This window comes from Halichoerus grypus, chromosome 14 (assembly GCF_964656455.1).
Source record: "Halichoerus grypus chromosome 14, mHalGry1.hap1.1, whole genome shotgun sequence".
NCBI lineage: Eukaryota > Metazoa > Chordata > Mammalia > Carnivora > Phocidae > Halichoerus > Halichoerus grypus.
Window position 1 is genome coordinate 74176385 of NC_135725.1, and position 22134 is coordinate 74198518.

General features: G+C 46.1%; 2 protein-coding genes across 4 annotated transcripts in view; one reads left to right on the forward strand and one right to left on the reverse strand.

Annotated features, from left to right (window-relative positions):
• The window catches only part of PRPF4 (pre-mRNA splicing tri-snRNP complex factor PRPF4), a 40466-nt gene extending 37038 nt beyond the window's left edge, over positions 1-3428 (forward strand). For both annotated transcript variants that reach the window (XR_013443802.1, XR_013443804.1), the window contains exon 18: positions 3193-3428. The gene's annotated coding sequence lies outside the window, so the exon portion shown is untranslated. The remainder of the gene's footprint in view (positions 1-3192) is intronic.
• Positions 3429-3457: 29 nt separating this feature from the next.
• WDR31 (WD repeat domain 31) lies at positions 3458-21904 on the reverse strand. 2 transcript variants are annotated; one of them, XM_078061634.1, is made up of 10 exons: positions 21797-21904; positions 13964-14108; positions 13386-13515; positions 11619-11693; positions 10672-10816; positions 10072-10172; positions 8542-8609; positions 7429-7570; positions 5656-5818; positions 3458-4172 (listed from the first exon to the last, which is right to left on the reverse strand). In XM_078061634.1, the coding sequence occupies exons 2-10, from the start codon at positions 14008-14010 to the stop codon at positions 4012-4014; spliced, it is 1032 nt and encodes a 343-aa protein (XP_077917760.1). In that variant the 5' UTR covers positions 14011-14108; positions 21797-21904; the 3' UTR covers positions 3458-4011. The 2 variants fall into 2 exon arrangements, with proteins under 2 accessions (XP_077917760.1, XP_035977859.1); XM_036121966.2 differs by having other exon boundaries at positions 13386-13518.
• Between the last annotated feature and the right edge of the window lie 230 nt (positions 21905-22134).

The following is a 22134-nucleotide window of genomic DNA, read 5'->3' on the forward strand; positions in this document are numbered from 1 at the left end:
TCCCTGCTCAGTGGGAAGTCTGCTTGTCCCTCTCCCTCTGCCCCTCCCCCTGCTTGTGCTCGAGCGCTCTCAAATAAATAAAATCTTTAATAAAAAAAAAAAAATGAAGTTCATTTCTCTTTCAGGTCACAGTCTAGCTGGTCAGCATTTCACGGTAATTCGGGGCTCCTCTCTTGCTGTTCCATCATCTTGTCCTTATCTGAATAGCTGAAGCTGTTACTTGCAGTCTGCGTTCCAGCTAGTGGGAAGGGACCCACAGGGCTAATCCCAGACAAACACTTCCTTTGGAGCTAATAAAGGAGAAGTTACACACATCACTTCCACTCAACAATCCACTGACAAGAATTTATGCTCATGGCCATGCCTAGCTGGGAATGGAGGCTGAGGGGGGCAGCCTGGGCCAAGAGGTGCCAACTTCAGGAAACAGCTAGCACTCTGCTGCATTTTTCACGATGAAGCTTTTCTTCACTCATTCTGTTTTCACAAGGCTACCCAGAAATAGCTAAGTTCCTTTATCACAGTGTTAAAAGATTAAAAACACCAACTGACCTGAGTTCTATACTTGTAATTCCTGTGTCAAAGTCAAGGCTGTTACAGACTGGAAACATGTCTCTTGATACCAGTGTTGAAAACATTAAATTTCTGCTGCGGCCAAATGGAAGATCCAGAAGTATTTCTTTAGTGACTGTGAACTCAAAACTCCAGGGGAAGTTTCTTTTATAATCATTGCTCAGATGTTAAGTGATGAATCACTGAATTCTATTCCTGAAACCAATATTGCACTGGATGTTAACTAGAATTTAAATTTAAAAAAATTTTTTTAAATCATTGTTCAGGAAGATAGTGATAATGGGGACTTGTCTGATACTTTTGTGCTACCAGTGATATCCACTGTATCACAGTACTTTAATAGCTCGTAGCTATTTTATTTTTTAAAGTTGTTTTTTAAAGATTTTATTGATTTATTTGAGAGAAAACAGAGAGAGCACAAGAGAGGGGCAGAGGGAGAAGGAGAAGCAGACTCCCCACTGAGCAGGGAGCCCAATGTGGGGTTCGATCCCAGGACCCCCGGGATCATGACCTGTGCTGAAGGCAGACGCTTAACTGACTGAGTCACCCAGGTGCCCCTATTTTTTAAAGTCTTAGTTATTTAAGTAATCTCTGCACCCCGTGTGGGACTCAAACTCATGACCCTGTGATCAAGTCACATGCTCTTCTGACTGAGCCAGCCAGGTGCCCCAGCTGGTAGTATTTTCAAGAAAACAATATTTTGAATACAAATTGGGACTTAAATTATAGACAGTCTAGATTATGTGTGAAGAATAGCACTCAAAATTGTATCTTTTCTGGATCATTTTTAACCTTTCAGTAAAAACAAAGATCCTCTTGTAAGATAGTTTCAGCTACCAAAAAAAAAAAAGGTGTTAATAATCATGACTCATTTTCCCGAAATATATATATATATATATATATATATATATATATATGTTTTTTTTTTTTTTTTTTTTTTAGGTAATTTCTACATCCAGTGTAGGGCTTGAACTCACAACCCCAAGATCAAGAGTTGCACACTCCACCAACTGAGCCAGCCAGGTGCCCCTCCTGAAAATAAACATATTTAACTTATATAAGGAAATACATAAATTTCTTCAAATTTTAAATATATAATTGGCCAGATTCCAAGGGATTATATATTTTCCTGGAAAAAAAGGTCAACTGCCTTTGGAAAATTCCTTTATATGATTTTACAGGGGCATCCTCTAAAATGAAGTGTTCAATGAGCGTCCAATGAGCAAATTAATGCATTTTAGTAGCTTGTATCTTATGTGCTGAGAGTACCTGATTAGGGCATGTAAAACTGAAAATGCACAGATAGGGAATTTTTACATCAAACAAATGCGTAGAGTTTAAGGAAATAATTTATTGTTAATAGAATCCTGCTAATTCATTCGATTTTCTCACATGTACATTCCCTCCATTCCCTTTCTTTGGGACCCCCTCCCAACCCACTCCCTTGGATTTTCTGACTTACCACCGGCCTTCTTTCTAGAAGGGTCGGCTGAAGCACTAACAATTCAGGATATGCTAGGATTTTCCCTGAGATATCTGTGCACTGTTTCTGGGCACCTGGCCAGGAGGATCTCCTTGGAACCAAAAAGTTAATAATGGTCTAGAAAATACACAGTGTCATGGTCTATGAATTTCTAAAATGAACTTTGTGACATCATGCAAAGACAAAGGAGTGGAAAGGAAAGTATTCTGGCTTTGAGTTGGGCAGTCCCCAGTTCAAATCTCAGTTTTTCCTCCTCATTAGTACAGTGGTATCCCTGCCTGTCAAATCTCTGTTCTTCCCCTTCCTACCTCCGTGTGTAACCTGGGGCAAAGGACTGAGTGTCCCTGGGCCTCAGCCGCCGACTCTGTGACACGGGAGTAACGAGGCCTGTAGTGAGAATAAGCATATTCAGCGAGCTGCAGGTGCTCAGGAAAGTAGCTCCTCTCCCACTACTCCCTTGTCCTCCCAGAGCTCAAAGATCTGTAACCTAAGGAATCAAAGGGAAGCCAAACAAGGACTGAAGCTTTACAACTAAGATCTAAGGAAAATGGGTGAAGGGATGTGTTTAGTGAGGAAAGAAGAGTGTTTAGTCCAGACAGAGAACAATAAATAACTATGGCCACCCTCTGTAAGCACCTGCTACCTTGCTTGGCATTTAATACAGTTTTACCTGGTCATCAGGACAGCACTGTGAGGAACGTACGATTTAATTAGTGAGGAAACTGAGATTTTATAACACCCAAGATCATTCAGCTGAGTGCAGAAGTGGAGATTCAAACTCAGATCCTCCCACAGGGAAGCTAGCCCTATAAGAAGCAGGAGGGACACAAAGACAATGGCTGTAAGTCACTGGTATCAGGGACAGGCAGGGACCAGAGAAGACAAGCGCAGTCTTTCTTTGTCTGGGACTCCGTTCCTTTATGTGGGGGCTCTCCTGAAGGCAGGAGGGACTCTACCTTCCCGGAAGGAAAATGGGCTTGTGAGCGCCATGCTGGGAATGGATCTCCGGGGGCCACACAGGCTGGCCTGAGCACCGAGTCCCTCCTCACCGAGGGGGACTCAGTGGCTGGCCTACAGTTGAGTCCATCCCTCTGTTCTATGTTCTTTTTTTTTTTTAAGATTTTATTTATTTATTTTAGAGAGAGAAAATCTCCAGCAGACTCCCTGCTGAGCATGGAGCATGACATGGGGCTTGATCCCATCACCCCAAGATCATGAATCAAGCTGAAATCGAAGAATTGGACGCTCAACTGCCTGAGCCACCCAGGCGCCCCTCTATATTCTACTGCTGTTGCAGACTCTCCTTCACCTCACACTGGTCATCCCTAAGAGTTTATATAAAATGAAATAAAAATATTAAAATGTACAAATGAAATTTTTTTAGCCTTCATTTCTGGAACCTCTCCATTTCTTTGTGCACAGAACAGGTCAGACAGCTAGGATTCGGGGCAAGGCCCTGCGGTCGTCAGCCTTTTCAAGCCACCTGGGGTCTAATCTTCATGCCGCCTGAGCACTGGTCTCGGACCCGCCACCTGCACTCTGCTGCTCTTCCGAGTGGAAGCCCAGACTTCTTCACCTTGCCGAGGAGCATGGTGAGCTGGAGCTGAATGTCATGTCTACAACCCATGTCCTCTATGGAGCTGCGCTCCCCTCTCCCGTCTAGGTAACCGTGAGGCCACCTGAACGGTGTCTCTCCCCCTGCGGCTTTTCCTTCTGGGAGACATAGAATAGGTCAGTCTGATACACTCCACCCCGTGTTCCGACTCACAGACAGAGGCCTATCATGTTTCTAAACAGCACCGGGGCTTAAATTGGCTTCTAACCCTGATACACCTTCTGAGTGAACGTAAGCAGAGAATCGCACATCGCCCCCCCCCGCAAGATCACCGGGAAACACAAAGCCACACCAAGAAAGGACGGGTCACAGTTTGATATTGTCCAGTGAGTGTCTCCTGGCCTCAGAATACTGCCACTTCTCGCAGCTCCAGCCCTCGGCTGTGCTCCACTCTGAGCAGGTGAATTCCTCTGCTGAAACTTGCACACAGTAAGGAGACGGTGTCGCCAACAGCCAGGGAAGTCAAAGGTCCTGATCCATCCAGGGACAAGGTGAACAGGCAGGCTGGGGGAGGAAGAGGGAACCAGCAGCTCAGGCCAAGGGCGCAGCGTCATGGGACGCGAGGTCTCTGTGAGAAACCCGTGTAAACAAAGCGTGTGCTCTCCATGTCTAACCCAGGTAAGAGCCGCATCCCTGCTCCAGAGGACCGTGCACCCGCGCGGAGGTCAGACTCAGATCGGCCGCAAGGCTTCAACTCCAGAGAATGGCACGTGGACCAAACAAGGTGGGGATCCCTGAGAAACCCGTTCAGACAGTCAGGGCCTCGCCTGCAAGGACGTGTGAACACACTGCCCTCAGTTCCCACCCACCCAGAGAACAGAGCAGGGGGCCAGGGCAGAGGAAAACAGAGGTGATGCTGATCTTCAGCTGCTGGCTTCTGGGGTCTTGCTCCCTTCAAGACCAAGGAGATTGGGACCTGAAGGGGAATCTGGGGGCCTCCAGCTGACCCGGTCTCCCTCCGTCCCCGTCTCAGGGGCTGCTCTTAGAACTATAGGTGCACATCTGGTGGGCAGGGCAGCACTTTCAGACCTTGTTCTCCCTGGTGTCAGGTTTATGAGCATTGAACCTGGCAGCAGCTGCCCGCCCCCGCAACCTCCCAGAGCTGTCACACGGGGCAGCTGGTGAGGGCACCTCCAGGTTTGGCTCACCTACCACTAGACGTGATCTCACATCTTTTCTCTGAGGGGGCTATCCTATCCTCCCCTGCTGGGAGCTGAGTTTCTGGAACATTACTGTAGGAGGGACTGGTTGTGAGATTCTCTAAGTTAACACTATTCCTGTGTCTGACAGAACCCCGGGTCCAGCACAAAATAGTCTGGAGGCACTGGGGTACTGATAAGGAAGAAAAAAAACCAGCCACTTCTACTCATAGCATATGCCACGCTTTGTGGTGTAAATACTCCCACTATGACCATATTAAATACTCCTGAATATTTAACAATCAGCCAGTAGCAGTGGGCTCTCGCATATTTCACTGAGGACTCTGGGGAGCTGCGTTCCCTAAAACGTCTTTTTCTCTGGTGCTTTGAAGTGTTATGACCTGACTGTCATCTCAAATCTTAGCTCAGCATCAAAACAGGGCAGTCTTGCTCTACCTCACCCCCACCATGAGCTGAGACTCTCATTTTAGTCCTTAAAAAATGAATCTGAAAATGACAATCCTTGTTTTCTTTGCCAGACATTTTGAGTATCACGTGTTAAAACCTGATGGAAGAACTTCAAGTAGAAAGAAAACTAAGAGCCAAACATATTTGAGCTCTCAGGAACAAGTCTGTACAACGTGGTCCCAGGGCTCATGCAGTGATGGCTTCCAGCCAGGGGTTCAACGGAATCCTGGTATCTTAGTGTCATCTCTTAACCACTAGGGGCCTGGATAGTGGCAGGACAGGGCTGTTTTTGTATTTGCTGAGCACCGGAAAGAAGGTGTTTCAAGGAAGCTTTTAAGACTCCATGTGTCTTTGAGAAGCACCACCAGCAGGCTCCTTACCTCCAGTATCTTGGTTCCAAATCTTCACTTTACAGTCATGCGATGAGGTAGCAATTATAGGCATCGAGGCCAGTGCTCTTGGTAGAAAGACACAGGATGCAACAGTCTGGAAATGCCCCTTATATTCACATATTCTGTTCCGAGTCTGCCTTAGGTCCCACAGCTGCAGAGTAATGACATAGGCTAGTTCATACATACATATTTCTCTAGCTTCATACATGCTACCTTCACTGATCTCCACCTCCCCACCTTCTCATCATCCACCTATCCCCCCACTTACTTACTCATGTAGCTACCCCTCATGTTCATCCATCCCATCCACATATGAAATCATCCATCCATCCAGTGATTATTTTAAACATCACCGATCTCAGACAACCGTGGGTAAGGATGTGCCAGGAGGGTCGCTGCCTTCCTCATTAATGTCATGGTTAGGGAAGTGAAAGCTCCAAGTCCTACAGCATGATGGGACAGTATGGGGTTGCCTACTTTTTTTTTTAAGTTTTTTTATTTATTTAAGTAATCTCTACACCCCATGTGGGGCTCAAACTCACGACCCCAAGATCGAGAGTCTCGTGCTCTTCTGACTGAGCCAGCCAGGTGCCCCAGGGTTGCCTACTTTCTACGACAGTTCAAGAGCTACCTGACATCAGCCTCTTGGTGTCTGTGGGTTCTGTGGAGACCCCACAGTTAGGGGCACCTTCTCATAAGTACACAGAGGTGCAGACCTTCTGATTTATTGCCTGCATGCTGAACCTTGGGATATGAAAATGAGACTCTCCAACAAAGGAGGTGACAGTCCTGCCAATCCCACTCTTGTTGACACGATCAGACCATAGCCAGAGAACAAGGTTCAGGGAGGAGAGGAAACCGAATTGTGTCCAAAAAATAATGAAGTCACTGGACACCATGTAATTCAGGAAAACAACATTCAGAGAGGACAGTGATCTGAATTGTGTCCGAAAAATAATGAAATCACAGGACACTGTGTCAGTTGTAGGGGCTGGAAATGCTTAGCTTGGTGAAGAGATGCTACATCAATAGCCTGGGATTCAGTACCTCAAAGTACCACTTACTAGAAGTGTGGTCTTGTGTAAGAGATTTCAACTTGCCATGCCTCTATTTGCTCATGTGTAAAATGGGAATTATAATAGAACCTAACTCACGAGGTTGTTGTAAGGATTAAATGAGATAATGCATGTAATGTGCTCAGTGCCTAGTGTATGATGTTTGGTACAATGGGAGCTCTAATTGTTCTATTTGACTAGATGTCCCTTTTAACTTACATTCTACAATGAGGAATCCAAGGTACTTTGGAGGAGCCAATGCAATCTAATCCAAAATGACTTGCGAGGAAAGGTATATGGGTAAGGGTTGGGATGGGCCGTTGACCAACACTGGTGCCTCAAACTCCCTGAAGAGCTTGAGCCTCCTTTACTGTGACCACAGGTACAATGGGAATACACTTGGCTCTTCAAATAGTCCCTCCCCTTTCTAAGCTCTGCTGGGAGCAGGGACATTAGCAAGCTGGTTCTGTGTTTAGCACCCTCCTATCTTGACTCTCATCCCATCCCTTTGTCTACTACCAATTCAGAGAGCCCAAGGCTGATGGAGGTTTCTTGAGAGATGCATCTGGAATGCAAAGGCTCACTTACAGTATGCACTTGGAATAGGCCTGAGCCATTAATAGAGCTGACCTGTGTAGCCCAGTACAGACGGGAGGTCGGAGGAAGTACTTTGCTCATCAGCAACCAGACCCCCAGAATCTCTCACCGTGGCTTCGCAGCCTTCCCCTCCGAAGCCACTGCTGCAGGAGATGCACTTGTGTCCGTCCTCACTGACCTCGCAGTAGGTCTGAATATGCTGCTTTGTGGGAAATATATGAGCTACCTGCAGCCCCCGGCTGTCCCATAATCTGCAAGAAATGACCGCAGGATATGAATCTGTCAGCTCTTTGCTGCTTCAGCCAGTCTGATGGAATGTCATGATTTACGTACAATCAGGAGTATGAACCAGATCAACCTTGGAGACCCCAAAGCTGCCAGGAAATAACCAAACTGAATGACATCTGAGTCCTTTCTAGTTTGAGATACAGTTAATAGGAATTTAGACCAAGCATCTTAACTGTATAAGTTAATTTGTTAATTTGGCCCTTTGGGATACTACTTGCAAGGGACAAGAGGATATTTCTGTGCCTGTGACTTAATTTTTTTAAAAGATAGTTATTATGATCCAGAGGAGCAGTCACCATTCCAGAATCAGATAGAATAGACTGCAGGCCTTGGCCTACTGGGCCATGGGGTCCCCGGGGGAGTGTTTTATTCGGCCTCTCATCTCATTTTCACCTCTTTACCTCATTCTTCCTATTTTCTAAGTAAAATGAATCTCTTATGAGATCCAGACTTTCTCGTTGTGCCTTCTACTCAAGAACGATTTACTTCATTTGACTCTCCTGATGCAGATTCTGACCCCATTTCCCCAGACAAGGCTTCACCTGAGGCCTGAGTGATTGAAAACATCTGGCGCCAAGCAGGGGTGGCAAGTGGAGCCAGGCAGCTCAAAGCAGGGGGACAAGCAAGTGACCAGGTCCGAGGTCAGTCTGAATATTTTCACACAGGGGGCGAGGGTGGGGCCAGACAGACTCAGCTGCTTCAGAACCATCCAGGACAGGCGCTTTTTCCTGGCCCCACCTCCTGCCATTCAACCTCTACCCAGATGGTCCAGGGGGCCAGGTCAGAGAGACCCCAGCCCCAGCAAGGGGCAAAGGGGCAGAAGGCCCTGGGCAGGCACAGCAGTGTGGAGAAGCAGAGGGGGAAAGGAGTCATATGAGCATGGGAACCACAAACCTTCACCAGAAACACCTTCACGGCTGCTCAGTAAGCCCACCTGATGGTTTTATCTTCAGAAGTCTGTAGTACATATGGTTGGTGGGGGACCCAGCACAGGTGAGTGACCTGGAAAAAGCAAAATTTTCAAAACTTCTCACTACCAAGGCATTCTTCTACGGCAATTCCTGTAAACTGTGCTAAATAGCATCTCCTCACCACTTCGCAAGGATGCTGACGCGTACGTTTGACTTGCAGGGAGTGTGTGTTCTGCAGATACCCACCAGTCATGCCCACCAGTCATGCCCACCGGCGTGCCCTGGATCAGCAGCAGCAATGGTAGCAGCTGGGCCAGTCGTGAGTACAGAATGCATGCAGGCACGCACACACGTGGTGGGGAACTGCTGGTGGGTGGCAGCTAAGGAGAGCAGCCCCCCGTTCTATATGGGACCACTGAAACCCTAGTCTAAGGCCTCACAGGGTTCAGGACATGTTCTTTCTTCTCATCCCTGTAGCCCCCTCCTGGATAGGCACAAAAGAGTTTTCAAAACAACCCAAGATGACAGGATTTTCTTCTAGCAACCTCCACAAATATGGAGGGCATAGGGTGAGCATACCTTGCCATGGACAGTTGTCTTCAAAATTGGAAAAGATGACCATGAGTGATATTTAATGATCACTAAAGGAACATCTATCATGTCAGGTCATAGGATTCTCTCCATTTCATAAATGAAGACATTGACACTCTAAGTGACTTTCTTGGAGTAACACAGCTAAAATGTGATGGATCTTGGGGCGCCTGGCTGGTTCAGTTGGTAGAGCATGTGACTCTTGATCTCAGGGTTGTGAGTTCAAGCCCCATGTTGGGTGTAGAGATTACTTAAAAAAAAAAAAAAAGGTGATGGATCCATAATTTGAACCCAGGTATGACTGACCTCAAAGGCTGTGGAGTTTATATACCAGTCTGCTGGGATATATCATTGGTCTTCATAAACACGGCAAATTATACATAAAGCAAAGGGTCATGCTTGTTTCTTTGTGCATAAGCTGTGAGATCCTGGAGGACAGGGGCTGTGTCCTAGGCCACTAACCCTGCTCCTAGCAGAGCAGATATGGAATAACACATTTTGAGGGAATAAATGAGGACACCACTTAAAATTCCAATATGAACTAGTGGAGGTGTTCTCTGGAGCAGAAGACTTTATTTATTGTTTATTTGTTTTAAAGATTTTATTTATTTATTTGTCAGAGAGATAGAGAAAGCAAGCACAAGTAGGGGGAGTGGCAGGCTTCCCGCGGAGCAAGGAGCCCGATGCGGGGCTCAATCCCAGGAAGCTGGGATCATGACCTGAGCTGAAGGCAGATGCTTAACCGACTGAGCCACCCAGGCATCCCTGGAGCAGAAGACTTTAAAGAGATCATCCAGCCTGATAACCCTGAGAGGCCAGGGTCTGACAGAGAGTTCAGGGTGAGTAGTAATGAGGCCCCAACCTCTACTGCCTGGTGTATCTCCTGATCTCTCTCCCAGGCTCTTCGCCTCACCCCATGCTCCCTTCTGCTGTCCCACTCTCTACCAACTTTGAGTCCCTACCAGGTTCCTCGAGATGGAAGCTCTCTCCGCACACCGTCCGGTCCCAATGTCCCACAGAAGCAGGGTGTTGTCCCGAGAGCCAGTGCACAGCTGTGACGAGTCTGGGGGAGCAAGGGAGAGATGGTCCATGAAATGGGCCTGGCACGGGGCTTTTCAGAAGGTACAACAGGGGGCGCCCGGGTGGCTCAGTCGGTTGAGCATCCGACTCTTGGTTTCAGCTCAGGTCATGAGCTCAGGGTCATGAGATCGAGCCCCAAGTCGGGCTCCATGCTCAGTGGGACTCTGCTTCTCTCCCTCTCCCACTGCCCTTCCCTCCACCCCCGCTCACGCACACTCTCTCTAAAAATAAATAAATCTTGAAAAAAAAAAGAGGGGCGACTGGGTGGCTCAGTTGGTTAAGCATCTGCCTTCGGCTCAGGTCATGATCCCAGGGTCCTGGGATCGAGCCCCGCGTCGGGCTCCCTGCTCCACAGGAGTCTGCTTCTCCCTCTGCCTCTCCCCCTGTTTGTGCTCTCTCCCTCTAATAAATAAATAACTTTTTAAAAAAAAGAGAGAGAAAGAAAGTACAACGGTGTTGGGGAGAGGTCTGTTTGACTTTACCTGGACTCACAGCCAATCCAGTGACCACCATGGCGTGGCCAGAGAACTGCTGCCTTGGCTGGGAAGGGCCACGCAAGTCCCACATTGTGACTGTCCTGTCACGAGAGGCGCTGAAGAACTGGCTGGATCTGGGAATACAGGCTATCTGCTCAAGAGAAAAAAAGTCCCAGTGTGCTTGTTTGATTGGCCTTGGAAATGGGCAACAGGCCTGGGGCTGCAGGTGTTAGAGCCCGAGGCTCTCCCCCGTCCCTGTCGGGGTGGGAATACATTGCATCTGGGCGTCAGTACCCTCCTCTGCGCTGCGAGCTGAGCAGATGATGGAGTCTGCATCTCGATTCCGATTTTCAGTTCATTGAGGGAGATTTCAGGGAAGGGCGTTGTAGAGACTGGCATTCTCTATCATCTTTGCTGGAAGCTTACGCTGCCCTGTAATGCTTTTTTAGCAAATTAATTTTTATTTAACTGTTCTTGGCTTTTTAAAAATTTCCCCAACTAGAAGTTTCCTGAGTATAGAAATTTTATCATTAATTTATTTAAAATTATCATTATAATATATTATTATATATTATATAATAAATTATTTATACATAAGTTATAAATGAATAAATTTTATCATGTATTATTTATTATTTTTCTAGCTACAGTAAACACACAGGCAACCTTCAGTACCTGTCCCTGTTGAGTTAGGATAGGCAGGGAGAATTCTCTATTTACCACCTGAGCTATTAAGGGCTTAGTGACAAACTAAATCACGTCTAATATGCTTGTGACCATAACTAAGGGAATGGTTTGCTCTGCTTTTCCTCGAGTAGGGCTTCACAGCACCAAATGAAGCTCTTACATTTTCTTAAGACTGAATATCCCATCCCTCTTACTAACTAGAGCTATTAGATACTCCTTTATTCAGTTCCAAATTCCCTCCACGATAATGATCATTTGATAATTACCTTAGTGATCTCTCGTTCATGTCCTCTGAACCTTTTCACCACATTTCCACTTTTCCAGTTATAGGCCACCACTGTCTGCAGAGAGTCATTAGGGTCATTAGAATCTCTGTAATATTTTATGTGAATTTCTATTCAACTGAAGCAAGCCTTTACTTCATTATCTACCTAATTTCTCCCTCTCTGTCAAGGGTCTTGTATTAGGGCTTTATTGTTATAACCTTCATCCTGTCCCCCTACATTGACTTCCTTTTCTTTCCTCCTGACCGGGGTGCTGTCTCTCTGCAAGGCAATGGGCCACTGCTCTGGGGCTTACTGACGGGTTCGGGAGGACACCCCACAAGGGGAACGGACTCAGCCTGAGGTTCTGGTCATAGATGCTGAAGTAGAATTCTACATGGGGTTAGAGTTTTTTCCCCTAATTGTTTTGTACTTTTATTTTAGTGTATTTAAAAAAATTTGCTATCTTAAAAAAAAAAATTTACCGGGTGCCTGGGTGGCACAGTCGGTTGAGCATCCCACTCTTGGTTTCGGCTCAGGTCATGATCTCTTGGCTCATGGGATCGAGCCCCACGATGGGCTCCGCGCTCAGCAGGGAATCTGCTTCTCCCTCTGCCTCTCCTCTTCCCTCCCCCACCCTGCTCTCTCTCTCTCTCTCTCTCTCTCAAATAAATTAAATCTTAAAAAAAATAAGAATCTGTGAAATACAGTATGAAAATGAGAGGAATTAAAAGAATCTACATTTTTGCTGTCAATGTCTTAGCTGTGAGTCCCGTGATAGATGCAAATATGGGGGGAGAAGCAACCAGATTCAGTGACAGTGGGGGAAAGGACAGAAACAGAAGGGAGGAATCATAATGCTCATCAGTGTAGAGATTTTGACAAAAGAGCAGCATAAAAGAGACTGGAAGTCTCCTTTTTAAAAAAATATTTATTTATTTATTAGAGAGGGAGAAAAACAGAGAGAGTGAGCACACAAGCAGGGGTGGGGGCAAAAGGAGAGGGGGAGAGAATCTCAAGCAGGCTCCAGCTCCCCACTGAGCATGAAGCCTGATGGCAGGGCTCGATCTTACGACCTTGAGATCATGAACTGAGCCAAAATCAACAGTTCGCTGTTTAACCGACTGAGCCACCTAGGGAACCCCAAGGAAGTCTCCTTTTGATGACAAATAGCTCCTGTGTCAGTGTGTGGGTATGAAAATGGCTTGGTCGGGGCGCCTGGGTGGCTCAGTCGTTAAGCGTCTGCCTTCGGCCCAGGTCATGATCCCAGGGTCCTGGGATCAAGCCCCACATTGGGCTCTCTGCTCAGCGGGAAGCCTGCTTCTCCCTCTCCTACTCCCTCTGCTTCTGTTCCCTCTCTCGCTGTGTCTCTCTCTGTCAAATAAATAAAATCTTTAAAAAAAAAAGAAAGAAAGAAAGAAAATGGCTTGGTCAGAATAATACTTGCCATTTATAAAAAGCATATGGGCGATCTGGCACATCACTGAAGATCTTGCCACCTAATCCTCACAACTGTCCTGTGTCCTGTGAGGCTGGCATTATCACCCTCATTCCATGGATGTGGAGACTGAAGCTCACGAACAGTAAATGACCTCCCCAGAGGAACCGGAAGGGGAAGAGCGGGGACTTAAAGCCAGTCTTCCTTAGTCTAAAGCCTATGGTTTTACACTACTCAACATTGTTGCCAGAAACGCAGAACCAACGCTTCCTTCCCAAATCTCTTCCCTTCTCCACAATAAGCTGGTTCCCTGGGAAGCGCCACAAACCCACCTTATCTTTTCCTCCAGAGACACACAGGTCTGAGTTCAGAGCAGCAACGACAGAGACACTATCCACGTGAGCTGGGCTATACTCCAGACAAGCTTTAGTTTGAGTTCTCTCTTCTATAATCCCGTCGGGCCTGCTAAAGACAGGATGGCAAATGAGAGGCCCACTGTTACGGAGTGTGCAGCACGGCATAGGGAAGACGTGGGCTACGGGAGAGGCCAGGCTGAGGAAAAAATCTGGGAAAGGAGTACAGAAGGAGACCCACGGTCATTGCCAGAAATGGGATTATTAATGCTGAGCACGCTCAGAACAACTGAAGGACTAGAATCCGATAAAGAGGAATCCTGAAGCCAAGAAGCCAGGAGTCTTTGCTCACCTAGAGCTTATTCCCAAAGATGCCAGGCCTGTCTCTGAGTGGCTGCAGACACTAGCTAATCGGCTGCTTCTCATCCAAAAGAAAACAGACCAAACTAACTGTTCAGGGAAGGTCATCAGCAATTGCTCTGGGCCTTCTCTTTCTTTAGGAGAGAATTTTAATGCGACATGATAAAACTTGGGATCCCAATGTAGTATTGCTGTACCTGTATTTATAAGTGCTGTGTTTGAGCTTGCTTTGCAGTTTCCCCATCCCTGCACAGAACCGCCCCAAAACCTTGTGAGAAGGAGCTCGTTTCAGATGGCCGCTGAGCCAGCAGCATCCCTTGTGGCTGCTGGACGTTGTCCTCCCTGCTTGGTGGAAAGAATGCATACTGTTAATGTTGTTAGGCATGATGATGGTAGTCTGGGGATGTAAAAACAAAGCCTATTTTATTCATTTATTTGACAGAAAGCGAGAGCGCACAAGCAGGGGGAGCAGCAGAGGGAGAGGAACAAGCAGACTCCCCGCTGAGCAGGGAGCCCAGTGTGGGACTTGATCCCAGGACCCTGGGATCATGACCTGAGCCGAAGGCAGGTGCTCAACCAACTGAGCCACCCAGGCGCCCAAGCCTTCTTTTTTTAAAGACTAATTCATTGCTCTCATTGCTTTTCTTCTTTCCCTTGCCTCTTCTTACGGCCCTGGGAATGCACCCTCCCATAAAGCATTAGCAGATCAGCAAAAACAGAAACAAAATTAATTTTAAAAATACAAAGAGGTTTCTTGGGGCGCCTGGGTGGCTCAGTAGGTTAAGCATCTGCCTTCGGCTCAGGTCATGATCCCAGGGTCTGTGATCGAGCCCCGCGTGGGGCTCTCTGCTCGGCAGCGGGACTGCTTCTCCCTCTCCCTCTGCCTGCCGCTCCCCCTGCTTGTGCACTCACTCTCTCTGTCAAATAAATAAATAAAATCTTTTTTAAAAATACAAAGAGGCTGGGGCGCCTGGATGGCTCAGTCATTAAGCGTCTGCCTTCGGCTCAGGTCATGATCCCAGGGTCCTGGGATTGAGCCCCGCATCGGGCCTCCCTGCTCGGTGGGAAGCCTGCTTCTCCCTCTCCCGCTCCCCCTGCTTGTGTTCCCTCTCTCGCTGTGTCTCTCTCTGTCAAATAAATAAATAAAATCTTTTAAAAAAAAATACAGAGGTTTCTCAACAAGTTAAACATAAAATTACCATATGATCCAATAATTCTGCTCCTGGGAAGATAGCCAAAAGAATTGAAAGCAGGTGTTCAAACAAAATTTATACATGAATGTTCATGGCAGCACCGTTTACAATGGCCAAGAAGGGAAAACAACCCAAATGTCCATCAATGGATGAATGAACAAACAAAATGTGGTGTATCTGTACAATGAATATTATTCAGCCATAAAAAGGAATAATGTACTGAAACATACTGTAACATAGATGAACCTTGAAAAGATCATACTAAGCAGAAGAAGCTAGACACGAAAGACCATATATTGTATGATACCATTTATATGAAATATCCCTAGTCAGAATCTAGAAAGAAAGCAGATGAGTGGTTGCCAAGGGTTGGAATGATGGGGGAACAGGGAGTGGCTACTTTAATAGGTACAGAGTTTCCTTTTTGGATAACGAAAATGTTCCAGAACTAGACAGTGGTGATGGTTCCATAACATTGTCTATGTACTAAATAAGAATAAATTTTATGTTATACATATTCTACCATAATAAATACTAGGAACGTGTATTTGAAACTAAGAAATAGTTTTTACCAGTGAAGCTTCTTGAAAAGAGCCTTAGTTATTCTAAAAGGTCATAACCTTCCTAGCTTGCTGATTGTTTTTAAATAATTACATGTGACACTTGTCTAAGTCAGTGTGCCAGGTCATGAGGTTATTATGTAGTAACAATGAGATACAAGGGGCACTTGGCTAGCTCAGTCGGTAGCGTATGCAACTCTTGATCTCAGAGTCACGAGTTTGTTCAAGCCCCATGGTGGGCATGGAGCCTACTTTAAAAAAAAAAAAAGAGATGTGAGAGCTGATGACACTAAATGAGACAATACAGATAATGACCTAGACCAGTAGTTCTTAATGTGATCTGAGGACTGATGGGGATTCCTGAGACCTTTTCAAGGCGTCTGCCTCTCCCTCTGCCCCTCCTCCCCACCTCCCCAACTCAACCTCTCTTGTGTGTGTGTGCTCTCTCTCAGATAGATAAATAAAATCTTAAAAAAATAAAATTATTATTTTGGGGGAGGAAGGGGGAGAGAGAGAGAATCCTTTTTTATTTTTTTATTTTTAAAGATTTTATTTATTTATTTGACAGACAGAGATAGCGAGAGCAGGAACACAAGCAGGGGGAGCGGGAGAGGGAGCAGCAGGCTTCCCACCGAGCAGGGAGCCCGATGCGGGGCTCAACCCCAGGAGCCTGAGATCATGACCTGAGCCAAAGGCAGACGCTTAACGACTGAGCCACCCAGGCACCCCGAGAATCCTTTTTTAATAAAAAATTTATTTATTTATTTATTTGAGAGAGAGAGAGAGAATGCGAGAGAGAGCACGGGCAGGGGTGGGGGGGACAGTGGGGCAGAGGGAGAGGGAGAAGCAGACTCCCCGCCGAGTGGGGAGCTGGATGCGGGGCTTGATTCCAGGACCCTGAGATCATGACCTAAGCCGACGGCAGACACTTAATCAACTGAGCAACCCAGACTCCCCAAGAGAGAGAATCCTAAGCAGGCTCTGAATCCAACACAGAGCCAGACACAGGGCTCCATCTCATGACCCTGATATCATGACTGAGCTGAAATCAAGAGGTGGATGCTTAACAGACTGAGCCACCCAGGTGCCCCTAGGAAATGAGTTTCTTATAGGCATGACCAGCCCAGCTCTAGGAAGAATGGTCTACAGGAAGAACAGCAGCTAAAATTCACCAAATATTCTCAATGATACCATTAAAAAACAGTGTTCCAGAAGAATTTCAGCCTACATTTTGAAAAGCTGTCAGAATTGACCTCCGGACAAGATAGGTAACTGTACAGAAGCAGAGTGCAGTGACAGGAACGTTGTGTGTGGCACCAAGAACCCTGGGCTCCAGCCCCAGCTCTACCTCATTCCACTGTGTGTCTTTGAGTTCCTCCATTCCCTGCTCTGTACCTCAGCTTCCCCATCTGTAAGTGAGGACACCGGATTAAATCATTTTTAGTAGACTGTGTGTTCCATGAGAGGAAGAAGTCTACCATATTCATCTTTGTACCTCAAGTGGCTTGCACAGTATGGCAAAAACATTTCTTGTTAAGTAGTGTGAATCTAAGGTCCCTTCTAGTTCAGACATTCCAGGATTCTCTATAATAAGTATACCATATGCTACCAGAAAAAACTCCAGGATAATTTTCAAAAATCTTGGGATGTTGTATTGCTTATAGACAGATAGAGGTTGCAGGGCTTCCTATCTGCAAGCATAGCCCATTTTTCAACATTGTCATCAAACCAAGGACAGATGCCATCCATAGATCTAGGTCACCAAAAACAGCAGATGCTATAAATGGATTGGCTTTGCTTAACACTGATTGGATTCTTAGCTGATATCTTCAGAGAGCCATATTTCCATCTGAAGAGCACTCACAGGACATTCTAAGCAAAAGATAACTTTTAGAATTACTTACCCCCAAACCAATTGGATTTTTTTGGTGAGCTGCCACATTCAATGCTTTGTAATGTTTATCCTTTGGAAAATAGTTCAGGCAGCAACTTCCTAATCTCTGTAATTACTGAAAAGACGCTTAAATTAATCTCATCCCTAAGATTATGTTTGTACTGAAAGGAGATTCACAAGGTAAATAAAGACCTTGTTTATTTATTTTTTTAAAATGTTTTATTTATTTATTCATGAGAGTCAGAGAGAGAGAGAGAGGCAGAGGCAGAGGGAGAAGCAGGCTCCCCGCCCAGCAGGGAGCCCAATGCGGGACTCGATCCCAGGACCCTGGGATCATGACCTGAGCCGAAGGCAGATGCTCAACCATCTAAGCCACCCAGGCACCCCAGACCTTGTTTAATGAAAAAGATTAAGTGTAGTTTTCCCTCACAAAGAAATAAATATCTTACAAAATTCCAAGATCATATAAGTGGCACATTTCCAACAATTATGGAAAATATACCATAATGTTAATTATACATCTATTTTTATTTTCATTTATTTAAGTAAGTTCTACACCCAACGTGGGGCTTGAACTTACACCCGAGATCAAGAGTCGCGTACTCTACCAACTGAGCCAGCGAGGTGCCCAGATATATCTATTTTTAAATATACAAAGTAAGGGGGCACCTGGCTGGCTCAGTCATCAGAGCATGTGACTCTTGATATTGGGGGTGTGAGTTCAAGCCCCACACTGGGTGTAGAGATTATTAAAAAGAAAATATATTTTTTAAAGATTTTGTTTATTTATTTGCCAGAGAGAGAGAAAGAGAGCACAAGCAGGGAGAGTGGCAGGCAGAGGGAGAAGCAGGCTCCCTGCTCAGCAGGGAGCCCAATGTGGGACTCGATCCCAGGACTCTGGGATCATGACCTGAACCAAAGGTAGACGCTTAACCGACTAAGCCACCCAGACATCCCTATTAAAAAGAAAATCTTAAAATACACACACACACACACACACACATATATATATCCCCTACTTTATTTTTTTTTAATTTGAGAGAGAGAGAGCATGCATGAGCTGGGGGGAGGGGTAGAGGGAGAGGGAGAAGCAGACTCCCCGCTGAACAGGGAGCCCCGATGATGAAGCAGGGCTTGATCCCAGGACCTGGGATCATGACCCCAGCCGAAGGCAAACGCTTAACCCACTGAGCCACCCAGGCGCCCTATTATTATTATTATTTTTAAAGATTTTATTTTAGGGGCGCCTGGGTGGCTCATTCGGTTGACTGTCTGCCTTTGGCTCAGGTCATGATCCTGGGGTCCTGGGATCGAGCCCCGCATCGGGCTCCCTGCTCAGCGGGGAGTCTGCTTCTCCCTCTCCTCCCCACTCATGCTCTCTGTCACTCTCTCTGTCTCTCTCAAGTAAATAAATAAAATCTTTAAAAAAAAAAAAAGATTTTATTTTAAGTAATCTCTACACCCAATGTGGGACTCAAACCTACAACTCCAAGATCAAGAGTCACATGCTCCACTGACTGAGCCAGCCAGGTGCCCACAAAGTAGGATATATTTAAATACTTAAATACATCATTAAACATTTTTATTTTACTCATAGTACTTCTGTTCAAAAATTTTCAGAGTTGACTGCTACTGTTTCTGCAAGAAAGGCAATTTCTTCTGTTTAAAATAATACTTCAGGGGCGCCTGGGTGGCTCAGTCAGTTAAGCGGCTGCCTTTGGCTCAGGTCATGATCCCAGGGTCCTGGGATCGAGCCCCACATCAGGCTCCCTGCTCCGCAGGAAGCCTGCTTCTCCCTCTCCCACTCCCTGCTGCTCTGCCTACTTGTGCTCTCTCTGTCAAATAAATTAAATATATATATATATTTAAAATACTTCAATAAGTATGAATCATAGAATTTGAGATGGAAGAGCTTTCAAAATCATCACATATAAACCCTTTATTTAAAGATCTGAAGAATCAGGGCAGAAACATTATCTGCTCAAAATTCTAACTAGGTAGGTTTCCTGACTTCTAGTCTAGAGTTTCCCTTATAAACATCTACAAAGAAGAAACACAGTTTTATTGCATTTTAACAACTCTATTTTAAAAACTTAATAAATTCTAATCACCAATTGACAGTGTAGCTTATTCTAAAAATGAAGAGCAATACAGAAGAGTCAGAATAACATCTGATTCAGTGCATCAGCATGGGAACTGGACAGACTTAGGTCTGAATTACAGTTCACTGCCATCTTGGGCAAATTGCTGAGCCTCATGGAGTCTGTTTCATATATGTAAAATGGAATAATCTCTCTCACTGGGCTTCTGTAAAGATTAAAGATAGCACTTACAATGTGCCAAGGACTATTCTAAATGCTTTATATTTATTAACTCTTTTGATTTATTCCACAAGCCTCTGAGCTAGATGCTGTTACTATCTTCATTTTGCAGAATAGAAAAGTGAGGTGCAGAGATGTTAACATAACTTGCCCAAATTTACAAATAAATTGCCAATAAGTGGCAGAGCTGAAACTTGAATGTAGGCAGTCTGCAGAGGCCTTGCTCTCGATCAGCATAGTATACTGCATCTCTATAAAAGCTAGTGCATTGACAGCCCTCAGCTGAACCTGGCTATTGGCATGATTGCTAGATTAACAGTATTAGCAACTGAAAGGAGCCATTTCTGCCAACTTCACCCTTCACCTAATACTACGGTTAACACACACATATTAAACATACGTAACAAATATACACAGAGAATATACACAAATGGGTATATGAGTCTGAAGGATATTAAATTGAAGCCAATTATGTCTCCTGGCCAGAGTGATTGATCACACTAAGGCTAAGAATTCATTAAGTTATATATCATATACCAAGGCAATTTAAAATCTCAACAACAAGTACACGTCCTTGGATAATGTTCATGCAGTTGTGATTTATTATGAGTAGACTAAGCAGTGAAATTCTATTCAGTTATCTTCTATTTATACTGTGAACATGTAATATGCTTGAGAGGAGGAACAGTGTCTTGTTCATTTTTTTATCTGAGCTTTAAGCGTAGTCTGGGAGAATGGATGCAAGGCAAATATCTGTGGAATGAGTGAACGGATGGCATACTAAGGTGAAGAGTCTGTTTGGCAAGAAGCTTTTTTTTTTTTTTTTTTTTTTCCAACGTAGGCTTCAGGGGCGCCTGGGTGGCTCAGTCAGTTAAGCATCGGACTCTTGGTTTTGGCTCAAGTCATGATCTCAGGGTCCTGAGATCGGGCCCAAGTGGGGCCTCCTGGGTCTGGCTCTATGCCCCGCGTGGAGTCAGCTTGTCCTTCTCCCTCTGCTCCTCAAAACCCTCCCCTCCCCATTCATGTTCTCTCTCCTCAACAAATAAATAAATCTTTAAAAAATAACAATAAAGTAGGCTCCATGCCCAACGTAGGGCTTTAACTCAAGCTACCCTGAGCTCAGGAGTCACATGCTCTACTGACTGAGCCAGCCAGGCGCCCTGCAAGAAGCTTTTTAAGGACCCAACAACATAAGGGTCCTTCAAAATTGCCCAACAACAAATCATTCAGGGAACAGTTACCTGGGCTCTGTCCCAGATTTCAGGGCAGGAAAGGCTGGAGAGGACTTGGAAAAGCCATAAATTCAATTATGGCTCTGCCCCAATTTGCTTCCCATAGACCTTAAGATACCCAGTGTCACTCTAAACATAACTCAGAGAATTCTCTTTTAACTGTATTCCTCGATATACTCCAGCATTTATCCAATTGTTATTTTCCACGAAGAAAGTGGGACTCAGAGAGTTGTGACTTGCTAAAAGTCACACGAGGCAGAGCTAGGGCACCAGACCTTATTTCCCTGGACTCCTGGTCCAATCAATGTTCACGGAAATGCTGATTTCATATCTCCCTCCCTCTCCCCAAATCTGCTGCACACAAGGCATCAAACCGAAAGCTCAAATACAAACAAAGCCCCAGTGGAAGCACTGGAAGATGGTCTGATTCAACACTCTAATGGTACAGATAGGGGAAACTGAGGCCCAGAGTCTCCCAGGGAGTCAGCACTAGGTCAGAACTTCCAAGGTTGCCCCAAATTTGGGGGACAACCTGTGTACAGTTTCTCCTTCCAGTCTCTTAGATCACAGACGTCCCCCGCTCTATCCATGCGCACTACCAAAGCTTATTTTTGATGTGTGTGTGGGTGGGGGGAGAGGGAGTAGGATGGGCTGCGTAGTGCACCCACGGCAGGGGGTGTAGCACCACCCAACCCAAGGCCGGCCCTCCAACTCTCCGCTTTGACCAGGTGGGCGGCTGCAGCCTGCGAAGCGCGAGGGCTCCCACCTCCCTGCCCGCCCCCCACCCCCGCCGCACCCCTGCCCGCCCCCGCCTCGTGCTCCATACCCACCGGCAGGCTGGCGGGGTCGGGAGCTGAGGCCGGCGGGGGCGCAGAATGGAGGGCGTCCGCAGCCACCACGCTCCACAGCCTCCCGCGCCTCCGCCCCTAGCAACGAGGCGCGCGTCGCTAGGGCAGGCGTCCCCGCGAAAAGCCTCCGAGCGCTCTCCCCGCCCCCGAACCCCAGTTCCGCTCGCCGGACGTCTCCCGGAGGCCGGGCCCTGTTTTCTGCCTGGAACAATGAGGTGGTGAGGTTTCAGAGAAGGGGATGGTTGTGCCCAAAGACCGCGCCACCAGGGAATCTATATAATGCAAGAAAAGCGGTACCACCGTAATAGTCACCGAGGAAG

Coding starts and splice junctions, on each gene's coding strand:
- WDR31 (XM_036121966.2), bottom strand. CDS start 14,010: ATGGGGAAACTGCAAAGCAAGCTCAAACACAGCACTTATAAATACAG. Junction 10,817..11,618: donor ATGAACGAGAGATCACTAAG/GTAATTATCAAA, acceptor TCTCTTGAGCAG/ATAGCCTGTATTCCCAGATC. Junction 7,571..8,541: donor TCTGAAGATAAAACCATCAG/GTGGGCTTACTG, acceptor CATTTCTTGCAG/ATTATGGGACAGCCGGGGGC.